This window comes from Anarhichas minor, unplaced genomic scaffold, assembly GCF_050575085.1.
Source record: "Anarhichas minor isolate MPS153535 unplaced genomic scaffold, ASM5057508v1 ptg000024l, whole genome shotgun sequence".
NCBI lineage: Eukaryota > Metazoa > Chordata > Actinopteri > Perciformes > Anarhichadidae > Anarhichas > Anarhichas minor.
Genome location: NW_027466470.1, coordinates 7,565,674 through 7,585,775, shown reverse-complemented (window position 1 = coordinate 7,585,775; position 20,102 = coordinate 7,565,674). Strand labels below are relative to the sequence as shown.

At 40.2% G+C, this 20,102-nt stretch overlaps 2 protein-coding genes across 5 annotated transcripts; one reads left to right on the top strand and one right to left on the bottom strand.

Annotated features, from left to right (window-relative positions):
- Positions 1 to 690: 690 nt before the first annotated feature.
- Positions 691 to 9,145, top strand: nadkb (NAD kinase b). Of its 4 annotated transcripts, none has more exons than XM_076097415.1 (12): positions 691 to 854; positions 1,437 to 1,691; positions 1,807 to 1,890; positions 2,447 to 2,576; positions 4,103 to 4,211; positions 4,575 to 4,660; positions 4,989 to 5,091; positions 5,201 to 5,352; positions 7,412 to 7,511; positions 7,641 to 7,798; positions 8,029 to 8,111; positions 8,207 to 9,145. In XM_076097415.1, exons 2-12 carry the CDS (start codon positions 1,438 to 1,440, stop codon positions 8,364 to 8,366), a joined length of 1,419 nt encoding a protein of 472 aa, XP_075953530.1. In that variant the 5' UTR covers positions 691 to 854; position 1,437; the 3' UTR covers positions 8,367 to 9,145. The 4 variants fall into 4 exon arrangements, with proteins under 4 accessions (XP_075953530.1, XP_075953528.1, XP_075953531.1 ...); XM_076097413.1 differs by having other exon boundaries at positions 691 to 920; XM_076097416.1 differs by having other exon boundaries at positions 691 to 952.
- Positions 9,146 to 10,203: 1,058 nt separating this feature from the next.
- sec62 (SEC62 homolog, preprotein translocation factor) lies at positions 10,204 to 19,176 on the bottom strand. The gene is made up of 9 exons (XM_076097417.1): positions 19,093 to 19,176; positions 15,745 to 15,853; positions 15,093 to 15,198; positions 14,312 to 14,549; positions 14,117 to 14,212; positions 13,971 to 14,031; positions 13,734 to 13,853; positions 12,690 to 13,205; positions 10,204 to 12,584 (listed from the first exon to the last, which is right to left on the bottom strand). The coding sequence occupies exons 1-9, from the start codon at positions 19,126 to 19,128 to the stop codon at positions 12,535 to 12,537; spliced, it is 1,332 nt and encodes a 443-aa protein (XP_075953532.1). The 5' UTR covers positions 19,129 to 19,176; the 3' UTR covers positions 10,204 to 12,534.
- Positions 19,177 to 20,102: the final 926 nt, after the last annotated feature.

The window sequence follows — 20,102 nt, the reverse complement described above, 5'->3', positions numbered from 1 at the left end:
CTTTTGCAGCATGAGTGCAGCTGTATTTAAAAGGTTGTGTTTAGAAGGCCTGGTTGAAAGAAAGGCAATGCAGATGGGGCCACACCTCTAAGTAATTATACTCCACTCCTTCTAAACGGTTCTCATGACTGGATTTTGTTTGAACTCGTTGTCTGTCATTCAAGACAATCAGGTCGGAGCCAGCTACTACACCAACATCCAATCACATAACAAGCTCTGCCCCGAAACAACGTTTTAATGATAATGAACTGAGTTTTAAAATACTTTTACATTATCAATTGTAAAATGTCTTAACTTATTTGTAATTTAGAACAATAACTAAAAATATTATATATACAGACAGAATTATTTTTTTAAACTTGAGTACAGTAGGCTACTTGAGTAAATGTACTTTCCACTACTGATTACATTTGTATTTATTTATTGTTTAATCTCTTTGTTGTATTGTTTGTTAAACCTGATCCGCCCCTCACTGTGTATTATGTGTGATAGGTGTGTTCAAAAAACAATAAAGAGTTTTAAAAAAAAATAGCAACTTGTCAGTTTATTAATTGATTATACTTTAAACACTGTTTATAATTTAAAACGACTCAAAAAAAGCCTGTAGATTTCAATTTTGCTGTTTCACCAAACGTGGCGCTGTCCCTTTAAGAGAACCCCGGTCCTGCGCAGAGACGTGCCCGCTGTGTGATGCCCCTGAACCGGCCTAGAAAGCATCACTTCCCTCTCGGTCGTGCGCCTGTCTTATCAGCTTTTTAGAGTTTGACGGCGCTGTCCGTCTTTATAGTGTCTAAACACACTCGGTCCTTGATGAAGCAGTAGCGATATGAGCGTGTCTGCTTCTCTCTGACACAGTAAGGCTTCGTTTCCTTTCAGATGTTCAGACCGGGCTAACGTTAGCTAGTGGAGCTAATTGCTAGGTAACGTCCGCTGTCAACACATCAACAGTCACGTGAGAGCCGTTAGAATCGAACGGTTAGATGAACTAACGTTAATTATCAACCAGAAAACTGAGACAAAAGTTAACTATTTATGTGACCTGGAATGTGAATTATTTATCAATTAATCCTTATGAATGAATTATTTATGAATGACACTTGAAATAGTTTAATTATTGGTCTTCACATGTTTAGGGATGCAACAGACGTTTAACTCATTGTCAGTTAACCTGCTGAAAAGCTGGAGCCAGAGAATGTTTAGTATTTTAGCTTCATAACTGACTCAAAATATTTAACTATTAACAACAATCATATACACAAATGCTATTTGACATTAGTTACTTGGTAACCGACTACTGAAATAACCCACTAATTGTTTGAGCTCTATTTAAAGTGGAAATCCTGATGAATGTGTTTGAAAACAAAATAAATTGGGAGTCTTTGGGGCCCAAAAACCATCTTTTAAACAGACGTTTCTGTTTCTGGCTTCCCCTCCAGAATGGAGGACTCAGCATCGGAGCCCGTGGCGCAACCCTCAGCGGCCTCCGGTCAGTCGGCCGGGTCCTCCTCCACGCACCGGGATGGCCTGGCCAAGTGTCCAAGGAGACGGCGGAAGGCGGCGAGGTCGCAGCGACGGGGGGGTAGTCATGAACAGCTGCTCGGGGAGATTGAGCGGCGGAGGTTGCCTGGTCAACACGAGCACTCGGAGCCCTCTGGCTCGGCGAGTGACACAGCGGAAAGCTCTCCTAAGAGGTTTGCACTGCAGGTTGCCAGCTGGTCCTCCGTGCCACTGCCTCAGCTCTGTTGCCCGGGACAAGATGTTGTAGTGTCTTGACCTGCCCCGTCCTCATTTTCTCTCTCCTCACAGGAGAGCCCACTTTCTACATGGACCGTATCCAGCCACTCACTTCGGACCCAAAGCCTGTATTCTGCCCAACCCAACTTCAGTCATGTAAGCATGAGGGTCGAAACTTTGTCTCTGTACTAAACTGGCATGTACTGTTTACACAGACAAAAAAAGCTTGTGTAACTGTGTGAGATAAGATAAAATGGGGAATGCTGTGATTGGATGGTACATGACATGGGATGGCTAACGGAACAGACCACGGATGCTCGTTGTCATCTGATCTAAAGAGTGTTTCCTCTCACTTGATCTGAAAACACGGACAAAATTGTGCGCACAATGCCTGTGATCCGCCACGCAAGGGAAGAGAGAGACAGGTAAAGAGGAGGAGAAAGAGTTTTAATATTCTGAGGTTTGGAGTTTGAACCTCACTCCTTCAGGTGAAAGTGTCACAACAGTTAATGAATGACTGCAGCTGTTGTAGATTCACCTTTCACTTTACTTGGAAGATGAGGTAAGACCTGCTATCATGGTGGCATTTCACTCTATATGGAATGATTATGTAACAGGCAACTCTATTATCTGTTTCTGTGCGTCTATTGTATTCATTTCCAGGCAAAAGATGTGTTTGTTTACTTCACTTGTGTGTGTTTTCGTTTCCCAGGCACATCCAGGACCCGGCCAGCCAGCGGCTCACCTGGAATAAACCGCCCGTCAATGTGCTCGTCATCAGGAAAATCAGAGACGAGAGCCTCCTCGAGCCTTTCAAAGAGCTCTGCAGGTTTCTAGTGGAGGTACAGCACTACTATTACATAATATATGTTTGTTCACGTATGTTCTACGAGGTTAATGTTGGTGGACCTTGGTGTCTGAAACAGCACAGAAATCAGATTCTGACTCTCTGAGATGAGACGTTCTTGATTTTTTGGTTATTTCACACATTAAAGGTTCGCTATACAACATTCAGAGCATCGATATAGCGAGGTAATGTCTACCTGAGCAGATAATGAAGTCACTCTCCCTTTATGTGTGATGTCATTTGAGTTTCTCTGTGCTTTGCTTATGTAGCCGGGCCGGCTGCCCGTGCCTTTTAGTGCATGTTAGTGCACGTGAGCGTGCTCCACTTGTTAGCTCATGGCCGCCGCGTTGCTCTGCTCTCATACGCCCACCCACATGTTCCCCCTCAGGTAAACACTGTTAGCTCTGTTAGCACAGTTAGCACCGTTAGCTGTGAGCCGCCGACTCAGCCCTCGCCATGTTGAGAGCCGTGTTGAGGCAATAGATATGCTCTGAATGTCGTTTTGAGCACCTTTGATGACACATCATTTTCACTTAACATTCAATTAATTATGTTATTAGGTATGACTGTTATATACTGCTGGGAAGTACTAACAAAAGGATACATTATTATTATTCCATTATACTTTCATTCTTTGTCTGTCTATGGAGACTGTCTATGACAATGAAAGAGGTGTTAAACTGCATTCTATGTAGTATTAAAAGGTTCTTAAAATGTCTTCCCTTGCTAACACTACATGTTGTTTTCCTATGTTGGTCTACTGATTGTATTGAAATACATGTAAATCAATTTAAGAGTAATAGCATCTTGCAATTTTGTGTTTGGGTTTATTATTAAGGGTGTCAGATTATTTGATTTCAGTTACAGTTTTGACCGTTGCTGCTATTAAACTATTAAACTATCAAACTATTAAACTATTAAACTATCAAACTATTAAACTATCAAACTATTAAACTATCAAACTATTAAACTATCAAACTATTAAACTATTAAACTATCAAACTATTAAACTATTAAACTATCAAACTATTAAACTATTAAACTATCAAACTATTAAACTATCAAACTATTAAACTATTAAACTATCAAACTATTAAACTATTAAACTGTTAAACTATTAAACTATTAAACTATCAAACTATTAAACTATTAAACTATCAAACTATCAAACTATCAAACTATTAAACTATTAAACTATCAAACTATTAAACTATTAAACTAGACCTGTTTGTGACACTGAAAAACAGGGAGTCTGGCATAAAGCATCCAGTAAAAGAACCAGACATGTTACAGACTGCTCTCACGCAGCTAAAACAACTCTTGGCCTCACGTTTCCAAAACAAGCTGTGTTTTGTCCAAAAAGACGGCCAGTGATGGCTCGTATTTACATTCCACACAGACGGCATCACGATGAACCACACACGTTTTGGTCGTACGCTGAACTTCATTTAGGAAAGAGTACTTTTGAGAGACGTCCGTGTGCTTTGGCTGCCGTCACTAAAGCGTGTCTCTGTGTATCAGGAGAAGCAGATGATGGTGTACGTGGAACGCAGGGTAGCAGACGATGCTACGCTGTCAAAGGACGAGGCGTTTGGCTCCATACGCAATCAGCTCTGCACATTCAGAGAGGGTGAGACTCCACAGCAGAGACACATTAACGCTCAACTGAAGGCATTCATTTGACATGTTTTCTAGATGAAGTAGATGTTAAGTTCTGTGTAAGTTTCAGCTGTAAAATGTTAAATTTAAAGGTACTCATTCTAACGACTTCATGTGCGTTTGGTCCGTTTGATAACATTATTTGTCACACTGGCCACATGTTTGCCTTTGACTGACTTTAAGACATTATCTCCTTTATTGGCCTCCTGAAATATGAAAAGAATCCACTTTTTTCTTACAATCTTAAATGAAAATGTTTCTTATTGTGAGCATGGTATACAGCTGTGAAAATTAAAACAGATATTAAATATAAAGTGTTTTTGTCCGCCTGCAGGTTATGATGATATCTCTGACTGCATCGACCTGATCATCTGTCTGGGTGGAGATGGAACTCTGCTCTACGCCTCCTCTCTATTCCAGGTAATCACACGTTTATTAGTTGATCTCTGATGTCTTCAACATGTTATACTACAGAAAAATATATTCAAAATACAGAAACATTTCTTATGTCTTGGCCTGTCTAATATTTAAAAATGTACAAATCTTTGATAAACATTTTACTTTTTATGTGGTATCAATGGTTTTCTATTTTTAAATTATTTGCCGGAATCCTTTTTGTGATCAATGTGAAAAAAAACAAAAATCAAGAACAAACTTTTTAAAATTAGAAAATCAAACAAGACAAATAACATAAAATGCTGAAATTCAAAACTGAATTTTTGTCTCTTTTTTAAAACTATTGTCTCAGGGCAGCGTTCCTCCGGTGATGGCGTTTCACCTCGGATCTCTGGGGTTCTTGACGCCTTTCAAATTTGAGTCATACAAGACCGAAGTGGCCAAAGTGTTTGAAGGTAGAGCGGAGCGCTAAACGCACTATTGGTCGAATACGTGCGAGTGTAAACACTAGTTAATGTGTGTGTGCGCTGATGTTCGCGCGTGTGTCTGTATGTGTGTTTTCAGGCAACGCGGCCATCACTCTGCGCAGTCGTCTGAAGGTGAAGGTGGTGAAGGACATGCTTCAGAGAACAGGCCGAGAGCAGCAGGAGCACAACGGACTCCTTCCTCACGGACACGCCAACAACGAGGCCGGGAAGGTCACCCTGCAGCTACAGGTGAGGTCAGACAGGTCTGACAGGTGAGCGGGGACCAAGTGCTTCTTGAGCCAAGAAGTACACAAAGAAGTACACAAAGAAGTACACAAAGAAGTACACAAAGTAGTACACAAAGAAATACACAGAGAAATACACAAAGCAGGGTGAAGGAGGACTTTAAGTCCTTTAGGTGCTCATGTGCGTGTATTCTGTCCTCATTATACGACATAGTGTGTCTGTGTCCCTTGTTTCCTTTTTGTTTTTTTAACCCTGGGTGCGTTTCTACATGTTTACAAGCTCAGTGAGCGAGCCGGGTTGCCGTGGGAACAGTCATAATAAAGTAGGATGTTTGGGAAGTTCTGTTGAGCCAGTTTCCATGGAGACGCTGAACGTTAACGGCGCAGTCGACGACGAATCGATATTTAATGAGCTGTGACGCTCTCGGTCTGACACACTCTGTAACTTAACAACACGCCTGACTGCTGCGGACACACACACACACACACACACACACACACATATACACACAGGCACAGACAGACACACACATACACAGACACAGACAGACACACACATAGACACAAACACAGACACACACACACACACAGACAGACACATACACAGGCACAGACAGACACACACAGACACACACATACACAGACACACACACACACACATACACAGGCACAGACACAGACAGACACACACATAGACACAAACACAGACTCACACACACACAGACAGACACATACACACACATACACAGACACAGACACACACACACACACACACATACATACATAGACACACACAGACACACAGACAGACAGACAGACAGACAGTAGGACACACACAGATACACACACATACAGACAGACACAGACACACACACATACAGAGACACGCACACACAGACGGACAGACACACACACACACACACACACACTGCTGCAGTTTGTCATTTTCAGTTCAGCTCTCTCTCCTCGCTCCATCTCGTGGATAAATAAAAGGCAGTGACGGATGGTTCTGGTCTCTGAGCCTGAGTCTGACCTCACATTACATCACGTCTGCTGCATCCAGCAGGATGTTTGCTCTGTGTGTTCAGCTGACGTCAGTAAATCAGGCGGACATCACTGCTCAGCGCTGCAGTACTGTGGGAACCATGATTTGTATGCTGCTTGTCTGCACACCAGCATTTGTTCCTCTGCTTGTAGTTTCCTCTTGTACTGTGGGAATGTAAAGCACTGAAACTCTGCGTCTCTTGCTGGCTGATTTATTGAAGAGTACCCCATTGTATGGAGCATTTCGACATCATACAGTAAGGAGCAGTGCAGTTATTTTGCCTTCATCCTCCCTGCCAGAGAAGTTGTGTTTACAGTTGTTCGCTGGATGTATGAAAAGTAGACGACGGGATAAACTGATTAGATTTAGTTGTGGATAGAAACATCGAGCGGCCATTTATAAAGCACTCTACAGTGTGTACACTCTTTACAAACCTTCAATTAAGTCCCATCACATTCTTACATGAACACATCATTCGCCACGTTTCATTTTTCAGCACTCCTTTTCCATACTTTTCATCCAGTTGTCTGTATTTTTGGTTAGAAACACATTTGATTGACCCTTGAAAAGATTATAATTATTATTATTAATATTCCCTCACATTTTCTTGTTATTGGTTGCCATTTTCACATATATGTGGATGCACATGAACACATCAAAACAGTGATGGCATTTGGCCTATAGATGGCACTACAGTAACATAGTTAATTGAAATGGTCATCAACATATGTCACTATTTTGAGACCGATTCAGTGTCAAATTTGAATTAGTTTTTTGATTGTAGGCATCAAACAATGTACATTGTATATACAGATCTTCAGATGATGCCCACTTTAGTTATACACATATAGAACAAGGAGTGAAACAAAGAACAAAAAGAAAACTGTCTAACGAGGGAGTGATCTATTCTCTACGGTACATTCATCGATTTATGAAAATAAATAATAATAAAGTCAGGTCTATGGGGTGTTACATATGTAACCCATTTGTCCTAATATGAGTGTATGTGTGTTTTCAGGTGTTGAATGAGGTGGTGGTGGACCGAGGCCCGTCCTCCTACCTGTCCAATGTGGACTTGTACCTCGACGGACGGCTCATCACCTCTGTGCAGGGAGACGGTAAGAGCAGTCATACACTTCCTCTTGTCATGTAATGCCACTCTTTCGTCATGACTCGTATGTATGGTGAATAAATGTGGTGAATGTCCTCCCTCTCTCTCTCTCTCCCTCTCTCTCTCCGTCCTCCAGGTGTGATTGTGTCCACGCCTACAGGCAGCACAGCGTATGCAGCCGCGGCAGGAGCCTCCATGATCCACCCCAATGTACCCGCCATCATGGTCACCCCCATCTGCCCACACTCGCTCTCCTTCAGGCCCATCGTTGTCCCTGCTGGGGTGGAGCTCATGGTGGGAATGAAGGGGAAGGAGGCTGGTGCATGTTGCTGTTTGTCCAATTTTTTCCATTGACCAACAGATTACTGTACTATGGAATTTTCTATCTTATATATTTACCCAGCTACTTTTTAGCCATGCCAGGGAGGGCAATGTCGGTCTCTGGAGTTGGTGTTTTAGTTAGTTAGTCAGTCAGTTAGTGTGTATCCTTCTAATAACTCGTAACTGCTTCTCCTTCCAATCAGATCACCTTGTCCCCTGATGCCAGGAACACCGCCTGGGTGTCGTTTGACGGCAGGAAGAGACAGGAGATCCAGCATGGAGACTGGTAAAGTTCATTATCAGCTGCCGTTTCATCACATCACATTTATTTTTCCTCCATTTAGGATTAATTTGCTTTTTTTGCTTTTCTCTCGAAAACAGCATCAAAATTACTACATCTTGTTACCCGGTGCCCTCAATCTGTTGCCATGACCTAGTGTACGACTGGTTCGAGAGCCTGGCTCAGTGTTTGCACTGGAACGTACGCAAGAGGCAGGCACGACTGGAGGACGTCTCCGACTCGTCCGACACCGAAAACTGAATCAGCCGGTGCTTTCCACGCTCTCCACAGCAGCAGAGAGGGCGACGGTGTTGTCGACAACATTCTCGACACATAAACGCTGGACTGTGAAAGTGAGAGCATGCGTGTCTACAGCCAAATAAGTATTACGTTAGCTGATGAATAGCATGTTTATTGAGCATACTGTGATTGCAGTATTTTATACATTTGAGAAAGCATCGCACTACATTCCAGGGCAAAAATAATCTGCAATTCTATCTGTATTTTACACACAGAAAGCAGGATTCTCACCCACAAATGGAAAAAAAAACAATTGCAGTTAGTTAAATGATTGCAATATATTCATATGTTGGAACACTCATCGTCAATGTGATGCTCAGTGTGTAAAATATAGAGATTACTGTGATAAACTCTGGGGGATTATAGTTAAAACACACTGATAGATTAAGAAGAAAAAAAGTGTAAATGTAAATTTGTACATACAAGATTCAAGGATAAATGTATTTAATGTCATATTTATGTGATATTTATTTAGATGTAAGCTTAAAAATAACTACCGAAGGCTACTGTTTATTTGTTCTGTACAAACATCTTCAGCCGACTCTCTGTACATCCCAAGAGAAGCTGGAAAGGATTTCTTCTGTCGATTGTCTTTTTTTCCCCTAATTGCTTTCTTCTCTAATTCTACAAGTCAGATTGCATGATGTAGAACAAAACTAAATAGAACAAGTTCCACCAGTCATGTTATTTTCATGATCATTAAACTGTGAAGTAGTGCTAAAATAAAGTTTAAATACTCACTCTTTTGTTCAGTCTGATCTTTGTGTGAACTCAAACTAATTCCTATTAGATAACATGAAAATATAATGAAGTGCTGAATTTTTAGAATATAGGCCTCATCTGCAGGACTGGATTTGTGGGCTGGGATTTTTTTTTTAGTAATAATAATAGCAATCATTTTAACATACATTTCTATATTGCTCTTATTCAAATCTGGAGACTTAACATTTTAAGATTGTTCCTGGACCTCTGGACATCCTGGTGTACAACTATAGTCTATAATCTGCAGTGGTTTTAAAAATGTAAAAAATTCAATATATCAATTTAGGTCCGTAAACTTTTGAAAAGGTTTTAAATGCAATTTCCCTAGCATTTAAAACCCTAGCTATTACATGTTGTAGCTTGTTTTCAATGGGTATATTTTTCCAAAGGACATTTTATTACATATTTTATGATATTCTTATTGCATACATATAGCATGCTGTATTATAAAGTTTTTGTTGACATACAATACCATGACTATGGTAATTGTTTATACTATACTCTGACTTTTAGACATACTATACAAAATGTTTAAACAAAACGCATAGTCGGAAAAAAGTCAGTTTGTCGAAAAAAAGGCAAAAAAAATCAGTGGTGTTTAAAAAAGTGAAAAAACTATAAAAATAGTGAAAGAAGTCTTTGAATAGGCTGTTGGAAAAAATGAACAAAACGTCATAGTATAGTTTTTCAAACAAACAAGTATAGCATGTTGAAGAAAGTAGAATAAATCAAAGTATAGTATGCTGATAAGTCATTAAGAAGTCAGAGTATATGTCAAAAAAGAAATAGTACAGTATGTTGAATATAAACATAAAAAACACCACAGTATAGTATGTCAATAAAAAGTCTTATTGCCGTAATGAAAATAAGTAATGCCCTAAAGACGGAGTTATTCATCAATACGTCCAATGGAACTTTTTGAAGAAATTATATAATTTAAATTAAATACCCGTTTTTAAATCACATTAATATTTTGTCCCAGCAAGGATCAGAACAATGCAAAACAAATACATAACGGGACAATATACGACAATACTTGTGTGCTTTCTATATTTTTATTGCAATGATAAGATACAGATATATTTCCAGACATCCAGTTTTATTAAATTATTCTCCAATATTGCATGAGACAGTATTTCAGAATGATATTGATCCAAATGTGGACAACGAGATCAAAAAGAGTTTTTGACCAGAGATTAAACATTGATGTTTTACAATTTCACTTTTTTTTATTTCCCCCAGAAATGTGCGATGAAAAGCAGCAGCATACAGAGTAATAATACTACAATATACAACAGACCGATACTGAGCAACAGCCTAGAACCATTTGGGGAAATCACTGTTTTTTTTCTCTTTTGTGGTTATGCCAATATTGAGTACAGCAACTCCGGACCCAGAGGTGCACTTTGCCCGTTTGTGGAAGATATTAGAAAATAAACAACATGGAAGGGTGCGAGTTAGAAAGTCAGAGAGCTACAACCCTCAGTGGGATTACAGGAGACGCAACACACTACTAAGTACAGTCTGAGTGAGTTCCTTTTTTAGGCAAAACAAATGACTGTACAGAAAGCTGAGTGGAATATATTAAGATATCGTTTCACTGTGAGGAGAGTTTTTGCCACGTCAGGTTAACCAGCAGTGTTACACAAGCCACTGTTTGTTAGTGAGAGAAATACAGATGTGGCAACAAACCAACCAGATGTTCAATGTTACAGTGATGTAAAAAAGAAATACACAAATGTGTTCGTCTAATAAGTTCCCACTGTTTTCTAATCCCAGATGTTAAATTAAAGTAACGAGTTTGCTCTTTACGATTGTATAAAAACAAAAATGCATATTACAGACTGCGTAATAAAAATTAAACTTCCTAATACAAAATAAAAAAGGAAAAAAAAAAAGTATTATCGTTTCTTGGACTGTAATATTTGTATGTATATATATATATATATGATTTAGCAATAGAATCCCTATATAAATGATAGATTTCTATTTTTTATACATAAGTATAATCCTCACAATGACTAAAAAGGGAATTTCTAGCCAGAAAGTAATGTGAAGGAACAGTTTGGACCACAGCCGCGAGTCTTTGACTGGAAATGAAACTGTAGTCTGGTCAGTGGACCAGCGCCACGACTTCCACCGACGACTGTGTGAGACGAGACAGAACTGGTCTGGATGGGAGTCTAGTGCGAACACCTTCAAACGGTTTCATTGAGACCAAAAATCTTTGTTTAGCTACACACGAACAACCTTGTGCTGTGCTTTCTTTTAATCTTTATTTTTTCAACGATGCGAAAGGTTTGAGGAGTTTGACACTGCGGTTACAATATGAACGAATTAACAAAAGCATACCCCGCCCCTTCACACTCAACTGTCCGTGTTGAATCAACATGCAGAACATCATTAGTCGTCGGGTTTGGCACTAGAGTTTACTTTATATCTGGTTCTGTCTGACAGTTAATCAGTGAACTTAACGTCTTCTACCTTTAGTTGTACAACAAACGCTGCAATCTTTTTGTAAAAAAGAAAAGGAAGTATGCCAGCTGTGTCCCAGTTACTCTTACAGACGAGTCCCACACTATTAAACATGAACTACTTCACACTTTGTGGAGGACTGCACTATGATTATAAGCCATTTAAAAAAAAAAAAAAAAAGAGAAAAAGTTCTTACTGAAAATGGCAAGTACCCCGAGGAGCCGTACTACTCTGCTGTCATAATACTCCATCCAGCCTCAACACGGTTCATTCCAGTGAACTACAGGATTTGGTCCGTCTGGCTTGGTTCAGGTTCTAAAGCGGGTCGGTTTGCTTCAAGGCCTGAGAAAGAAATCACACTCGCTGGCATTCAACAGGATGTAAAGCGCGCTCCTGCCATGTTGTCTCACCAAAACACCAAAAAAAATGTGAAAGGACCAGAGGCTTTCTGGTTAACCTGATTGTACCAAGGACATGGAGCTCAAAGATGACAATGGGGGGGGGGGGGGGGCTAGAGGAACCAGCATGTCTCCTCTTACTGGTCAGTTTAGCATGACAGCTTCTCGCCTCCTTCTGTATTTAAGATCTGGCTTTGACCTCACATCCAAATGTAATACGTAAACAAAGAAAAGGGAACATAAATAAGATATTTTGAGTTGAAATTACACAAAAAGAAACTTGACACGAGAAAAGAAGGAAACAAAGATAAAGAAGTGTTTTTGTGGACAACTTCCTCAGGCAAAACATTTCGGTGGCAGTTTTCATTTTAACATGAATAACATCTGGGTGGGAGGGATCAGAGCCACCATAAGGCTTCTTTTTAGATTATTTATTACCCCATTGTTGTGTACTTTCACCCGTCGTGTCTATCGGTACTTTCTATTGGAAGATCTCAAGAAGAAGAGACGGAGCCTCTGCTCAGAGAGGCCGGAGTAGCAGGTCCTGGAATCACAGGAGGGAGGAAAGGACAGAGAGAGAAACAGTGGAGAGTGATGGGATTGTAAGAAGTTTATGTTTCAGCAGTCTGGGGTTTAGTCTCGCTCTCACCCCCTTCTTTCCTCTCTTGCGTCTCCTCGTCTTCCTCCTCCTCCTCCTCCTCCTCACCCTCTTCCTCTTCTTCCTCCTCTGTGTGCTGCTCCAGCTCCTCCCTGGTGATCATCTCAAAGTCGTTTCCGTTGCTGTGCTGCGAGCCTTCCTCCTCCCGGTGGTCGCTGTCTGTGTCCGAGTGGCGGTCCGCCCCCGTTGCCTCCCCCTCTGCTTCTTTACTCTCCTCGGCCTCTTTGCCCTCCTCCTCTTCCTCCTCCTCCTCCTCATCGCCGTCCTTCTTCTCGCTGTCGGACTTTTCGTCGCTGTCGGACTTCTGGGCCTTGTTGCCCTCGCCGTCCTTCTCGTCCGTCTTGTCGGAGCCCTTTTTGTTGCTGGCTCGCGGCCCTTTGTACTCGTGAGTGTAGAGCGGCCGGAACGAGTCGATGAAGCCGACGTCCGCCGTCAAGTTGGGGAGGAACCAGAAGTGGTGGCGCCCGCCGGTCACGAGCCAGATTAACACGAAGAGGATGCAGCGGGCTGAAGACAGAGGGGACAACAAGTGGGATTAACTTCAATCTTCAGCAATCGTCTCAAACATTACATCTCTTCTTAACGTTAGTCTGTTTGTCTCCACTTTTATTTCCCTTATTGAATATTTTGGGGCAATTTACAACTAATTACAGAATTCTAACTGTATCACTAGTCTGATGTTATTTTTTTGTGTATTTGTATTTAGTTTTTATTGATTATTTTCTATTTCACTTATTTACTAATGCATTTTTTTTTGCCTTGTATAAATACTGTGCTTTGCCTCTCTTTGTAAGAAGCTTTATCATTTTAACCTGATTTTAGCTGCTGAATCTGAATTAAAACACATATTTTAGATCCTTCTGTCTGCTTCTCTCTGAAATCACTTTTACGTTTATTCAAGGGGTGCAGTGAGTGACAGTGTGTGCTTCATGGTAGATAGTATGACGAGGCGGCAGCGTGGGGGCGGGGCTTAGGAAAAGGGTCAATTAAATGCAGGAACCCAGTACGGTGTTTCTATGAAGTACATGTACTTACCAACAGCAAGAAGTAATATACTGGCCACAAAGCAGCCGGCCGCAACACTTAGATAGTAAACTCCTACACGCATTTCTGCTGGCCACAGTGGGAACAGTGTGGCTGCTATCACTGCAATGACTGAAAGACACAACACACACAGATGGTGGACAGGAAACGTCAAATCAGCTGCAATCAGTAACAAATAACACTTCATTCAGTTCTTGTTAAAAAAATGTTTTTTAACCTCTGACTCACCGAGTATCAGTCCCATGGCAAAAGTCTTGAAATGAACAGGATCGTAAATCCACACAAACACCTGAAGAAGAGACACGTGTTGGGTTTTCATCTTTTTCAGGATCCCGAACATGTTTCCTAAATACGCGCTGTCTGAGCACACTCACCTCGTTTCCATCTAGAAACAGCTGCTCCTCATGAGGCTCCAGTTTAAACTTCTTCTTCACCTCTTTCTTCTTCTTGGGGGATCCAGGGCTCTCATCCTGTGAAAATAAACAAATATTATATATGAAATCTGTATTTTACTTACAAATGAAAGTAATTCTCAAACTGTTTTAAGTTTCCAGTGTTGGGTCACGTACACTTTTCTCTTTCTTGGTCTCAACAGCCTCCGGCTCTTTCTTCTTCTCTTTGTCCTTCTTCCCTTTTTTCTCATCTTCTTTGCCACTGTCGCCCTTGGCCTTCTCCTTCTCTTTCTCTTTGGCCTTCTCCTTCTCTTTTTCCTTCTCCTTCTCCTTCTCCTTGTCTTTATTGGTGTCTTTCTCTGGTTTTTTCTTCACCACTTTGAGAGCCCGGTGGAAGAACTGCTTCTTCAGGAGTCTACAAAGGACAGAGGAGAATGACTTGATTATTTACTGTTTTAGTTTAAATCATCACTGTTTAAAGGAAAGGTCATGTTAAGGATTTTATCCCCAAATAGAAAAAAAACGTTTCAGCACTTGGTCGCTTTGCAAGACTGAAAGCACTTTTATTTTAATTTAATTTTCATGCACATGGGGCTCAGTATCATATTTGATAATAGAGGATTTTTTTATTGGTTCCAGCTTTAAAAATGTAAATATTTGTTGCTAGTAGAAGTATCATAGTATTAGGAGTTTTTGCTTCTTCTATGATAGAAAACTGAATATCAAGCAATTTGAAGACATCTGCGTGGATTTTGGGAAAGTCTGATGAAATCAAGAAAATAATCTGTACGTCAATTAATAGTGAAAATCATTGTTAGTTGCAGCTGCATATACCGGTGACCATATTGCAAGCGTATGTATAAAATGCTGAGATACCTCGTTATATAGATACCATGAGACAAATGTTGAATTATCCATGACATCAGAAGAGAAGCAGAATGTGTGTTCGAACGCTGACCTGTTGCAATAATCCACCACAGACTCCCTGGTGGTGAACACCGCCTCCTCTCCCTTCTTCGCCTTGGCCCACTTGGAGTCCAGTAGACTGTCCACTGCCTTGGAGGCTAAATGTAGGGAAACAAAGACGGACATTTAAAAAAAAAAAACAAAAAAAAAAAACACAGAGTGGTACAGGACCAGAAAATGTCAAGCGGCCAGAATGTAAATGATTGGATGGGCTCATTGCCTGTGCACTCATTGGTTCATACACTTTGATTCCTTCTTATATTGCAACATTTTGTGGGGCCAAGCAAGCGCTATAGTAATCAAAGCCTTCAGTACACAATGGCATTACAATGTTTTATATCCTATATGTTCTCGGCGGTAGAATAATCCACTATACAACTATATAAAGGCCTCGTCTATCGTCTTTTCTGAGGACTTGAAATTAAGCGAGCAGCACATTACAAAACCTGGTGAATCAGTGTTAATGACTTATTACCTGGTGGCTTATGAATGCAGAATCTGTTAATATAGATTATTTATCAGTAATTACAACTGTCAAGTGTTCAAAAACAAGCACGAGGGCACGGTTTGATCTCCTGATTCCCACTCCACCGGGTGTCTAGGTGTTGTGTGCTTTGCCTCACATCCCACAGCAGAGCACTAACCAATAAAGTAGTCCACTCGGTGGCCCATCATGTTGGTGGACTTGGTCGGGCAGTTGAACCGGAGGTACTTGGCCACCGCCTTCTCCTCCTTGGTGGGGTCGCTCACCTCCTGCAGGACCAGACAAAAACAGATGAATATACACGCACACATAAAAACTAAATTACAGTCGGTCAATGATGCACATCTCTGAGGAGTGGGAACTACTTTCACGTGTTTTGCAGACACGGACAGGCAGTAACATCACGGAGCTCCATAGACTGTATATGGAGCTACTGAAAACTGCACCTGGAGGAATGGGACATAGAAGGGGAGGACCTGAAACATTCAAAGTGCAGTAGACAGTGTCTCCACTAGAGCTGTTGACATACCGATAGCAGTATCAGCAATGCCTCCAATGATAAGGTATTGGCAAGTGCAAGAGTCTATGCACCGATCACGTTGTCATATCATTTACCAGCTCATTTATGCTACTTAGGAAAACAACAAAACACGTCAAATGCTACCAGATCAGTACGTCCTGCCCGATCGGTACTGCACATGTGCAAACTAGTATGACACACCTGTAGTTAAACACTACTGTTAATGCAACATTACCAACAACAACTCTGCGTTGAAATCGACACGAGAAGAGCTAGTTAACATTAGCTGTTAGCAGCCCTGCTTGGCTAAATAACGAAGCGATCAGCTGTTAACTGAGGCGCCATTGATTTACATTATGATGCGTTCAAACTCGGTTCAGTAAAAATGACTTAGTGGACGAAGGTAAAATCTTTTTATTTCTCATTTTTAACACACTGGTATCGGATCGGTTGTGCCCATCATTACGGTAACAGGTATAACTTTCTGAGTTATTTTGCATATCCAGTTTGAAATAGCGTAGATGTTCATCCGTAGCAATAACAGAGAGTCATCCTCCCGTCTGTCCGCCTGCAGCACTGAACCACATGCCAACACGGAGGGAATGAGAGCATCAGCACAATGAAAGCTGGTGCTGCTATATCCAGTCCAGCTGGCTAAGGCCAGCAACATGAGGAAGACGAGGCCATGAAACAAGCCTTTGTTTTAAAGGAGCAGGTATATCAGTCACACAGCTCAGTTACACGAGACCCCTACACGAAAAGCCCCCCGTCACCGTCTACATGATCTACCTGGCTTCAGATCATGAGGATTAGCCGCTCTGGTCTAACAGCCACAGTATGTAAAGAAAGATTTATTTTGGTCCACACCAACACCACAGTACTGGTCCTTTAAAACATGTATCCAAGTAACAGTTTGGTCTAGGTATGAAATCCATTTCAACACTTTAATACTGTAAGACACAATTAAAAATGTCAATCGCGTCAAAAAAAGGAGACCGTTGTGTGACGCAGCATGGTGATCTTTAAAGGAGATAACAGTATGTGTTGTTATGCAACTGAACTGGAACATGCAGATACATATACTTAGTTGGGTGATTATTAGGAACACCCACCACAAACTAATGCAACAACTCTGTTTTAAATCCCACCGACATGAAGATTATGGAGTTGCAACTGTTTCAGAGAGATGTTGATTGATTCATTTATGGTCCTTTTGTAAGCTGTAGTTTAGTTTGTCTCTCTGTTGAACTGTATCGTCATCCAGAGAAGTGTTTCTAATATTTAGTGTACCCTTACTCATGTAAACGGGGCAGATACAATCTCTTAAAACTGAACATTATAACGTGACAATAATTGACAAGCGTCTTTTAGTTTCACGTATGCAAATCAATGAGATAACAGCATGTGTTCGTTATGCAACTGAACTCAAACAGACAAGAGAACTACACTCCGTTGCCAGTATATTAGAAACTACACCTAGCTAGAACTAATGCAGTCAAACATAACAATCCTGCAATAAATCCCACCTTCATGAAGATAAAAAATGTATACTTTTTGTTTTGATTGTTTTAGAGAGGTGTGGATTCAACTGTGTTGTTATCATGGAGGCTTTAGTTTGTGGTGCTGTGGAATTGTATTGTGTTAGACTACAAAGTGTAGTAGTTCCAGCTCGGTGTACCTAACCAACCAAATGCTTATCAAAGTAACATTATTGGCGACAAATCCATTTCTAAATAGATAACTATCAAAGAGCAAAGAGCAAAGAGTGAAAAGAGAACTATATTAGAATATTGGCTTGATGCCATGCAATAAGAAAGTTACACACTTTCATTCATCTTCAGTGACAGCAACAATAATAAAATAATTCATCCTACTTTAATCCCACTGCTTTGTAGGACACTATTGCACTGTCCCAAATTCATACATACCAACTGTGTACAGTACTAGAATAATAAATGTAGTATGTCTTGCAACTGGTATACAATCAGTAGACAGAGAATAATACAATAGTTGCACAAGTTCTGCAGTTTTGCAGCCAATTTGCAACACAAGACAAACAAAAGCAGTAGTGTGCTTTTTGAATTTGCATCATAAAGAATGTAAACAGCAGCAACAAAAACAATTCTCTGGGCAGTTAAGATGACATTTTTTAACATATAAAAAGTGTCACCTGTGAACCTTTTCTTTCTATTCACTACCATGAGAAGCAATAGTGAACATCAGAAATCAAACATAAAACAATTTTTCTTTTTATATTGTGAATACTGAGTATAATTGAGACACAAACTCACACCCTGACCACATTTAAGGTATGAAACTCACCCATGTATTAATCAAAACTACAAGCAAACAATGGTACTTTAGTTGTTTGCTCATCTAGATCGTAAACATAGAGGGATAGCCGAGCCTGTCCATGTCTCCTGAACCTGTAGCCACTCGATAAACTGTTGCTTCAACTGAAATCTATTGTCTAGTCTTTAAAGAGCTCCTGGAGCCACGCTACCTCGCAGCTACCTGCACAGTTGTGACGTTACATTATGATGCACTGTGTTACTAGCTCATTAATTTAAAAAACCCGCAGATTGTCTCACTTTATGTACAAACACGTCTAGTTAGAGCTGACGCAGCTTATCCTGAAAACGTTTAACGGTGGTGGACAGTAGAGACAGCTCAGTAGAAAGTATAACAGCACCATGCTCGTGTTATATGCTAGCGCGTGAGTGCTAACTTATAGGTAATACAGATCACACTAAGCTAGGAAGCGTCTCATCAAAATACAGCTACACTAACATTTGTTTTCGCTAGCCAGCTAATGCTAGCTACGAGTTAGCCATCATCTGGCTTCATCTTCAGCCGGATAACGGCTCCCCACGAGGATGCTGCCGCTAAACAAACATCCCGCAACAGCTCGTGAACCCGCACGTGGTGTTTATTTGTTGTCTTTTAACTTGCACGGGCTCCAATTTCGTATGAATTAAGTGATGTTACCTGGATACGCTTCTTGTGCCTCCTGCGCTCCGCCATGATCCTCCAACTCAGCTCCAGCTCCCAGCTCCTCCGATGTGCGCGAGGCTGCGCACGCGCATAATGTGTAGTATCGCGAGACTAATCGATTAACGGTTGAAAAACGATAATTTCATTCATATGTTTAACGGACAATCTCTTTTTCTTCTTCTCTTCTCTCTCTCTCTTTAAGCATGATCTTTATGCAATTATAATATACTTCAATGTATTTATTAGCAGTGGTGGAAAGTAATTACAGTACATTTATCCAGGTAACAGCTGTAGTCTATAATATTCTAAGGGCCCAATTGTACCTAGATGAGTATTTCTATTTTCTCCTTCTTTATACTTCTACTCCTCTACATGTTTGAGGGAAATATTGTTGATTGATACCTTTAGTTACTTTGCAGGTTAAAATCAATAGTATAAAATGAAATCAACAAACAATTGATGATGTATTATAGATTAAGATAAGACCATATGTTTTTTAATAATAGGGGGAAATTTACAAGCTATACCTGACAGTATATTTAGTAAAAATACCAGCTGCAATAGTAATAAGTAATATTGCATCAATAATTGTAATTTAATGATATAATGTACATTATTTTGAAATTAGCCATTCTGCATACAAGTACTTTCACTTTAAGTATATTTTGACTTATTTTGTACTTTCTATTTTGTATTTATCAGCTTTACCTCTGTCCACATGAACATGTTTAACGATCTCCAATTGGTATAATTTGCTGTCACACATCCATAATCTTGGTTGGATTCTTCAAAACTATCCATTTTCTTATATTACTCTTACTTTTAATGTTTAACATTTTTTCATATTTTCAAAATTATGAATGAATGTCATAACACTTAATTTGTTATTGTTATTGTTTACTGTTTGTATTGTTTCATTTTCTTTGTGTTTCTATTGTATGTTCTTTCGCTTTGGAAATGTAGACCGCTCTGATGACTTCTCGTCCAGGCGAACAAAAAGTTTT

Excerpts from the sequence above, each read along its gene's own strand:
- nadkb (XM_076097415.1), top strand. The coding sequence starts at position 1,438 with ATGGAGGACTCAGCATCGGAGCCCGTGGCGCAACCCTCAGCGGCCTCC. Across the intron at positions 1,692-1,806 it reads GCGGAAAGCTCTCCTAAGAG|GAGAGCCCACTTTCTACATG; the intron begins GTTTGCACTGCA and ends CTCTCCTCACAG. Across the intron at positions 4,661-4,988 it reads ACGCCTCCTCTCTATTCCAG|GGCAGCGTTCCTCCGGTGAT; the intron begins GTAATCACACGT and ends CTATTGTCTCAG.
- sec62 (XM_076097417.1), bottom strand. The coding sequence starts at position 19,128 with ATGGCGGAGCGCAGGAGGCACAAGAAGCGTATCCAG. Across the intron at positions 14,550-15,092 it reads GTGGTGGATTATTGCAACAG|ACTCCTGAAGAAGCAGTTCT; the intron begins GTCAGCGTTCGA and ends TGTCCTTTGTAG. Across the intron at positions 14,213-14,311 it reads AGACCAAGAAAGAGAAAAGT|GATGAGAGCCCTGGATCCCC; the intron begins GTACGTGACCCA and ends TTATTTTCACAG.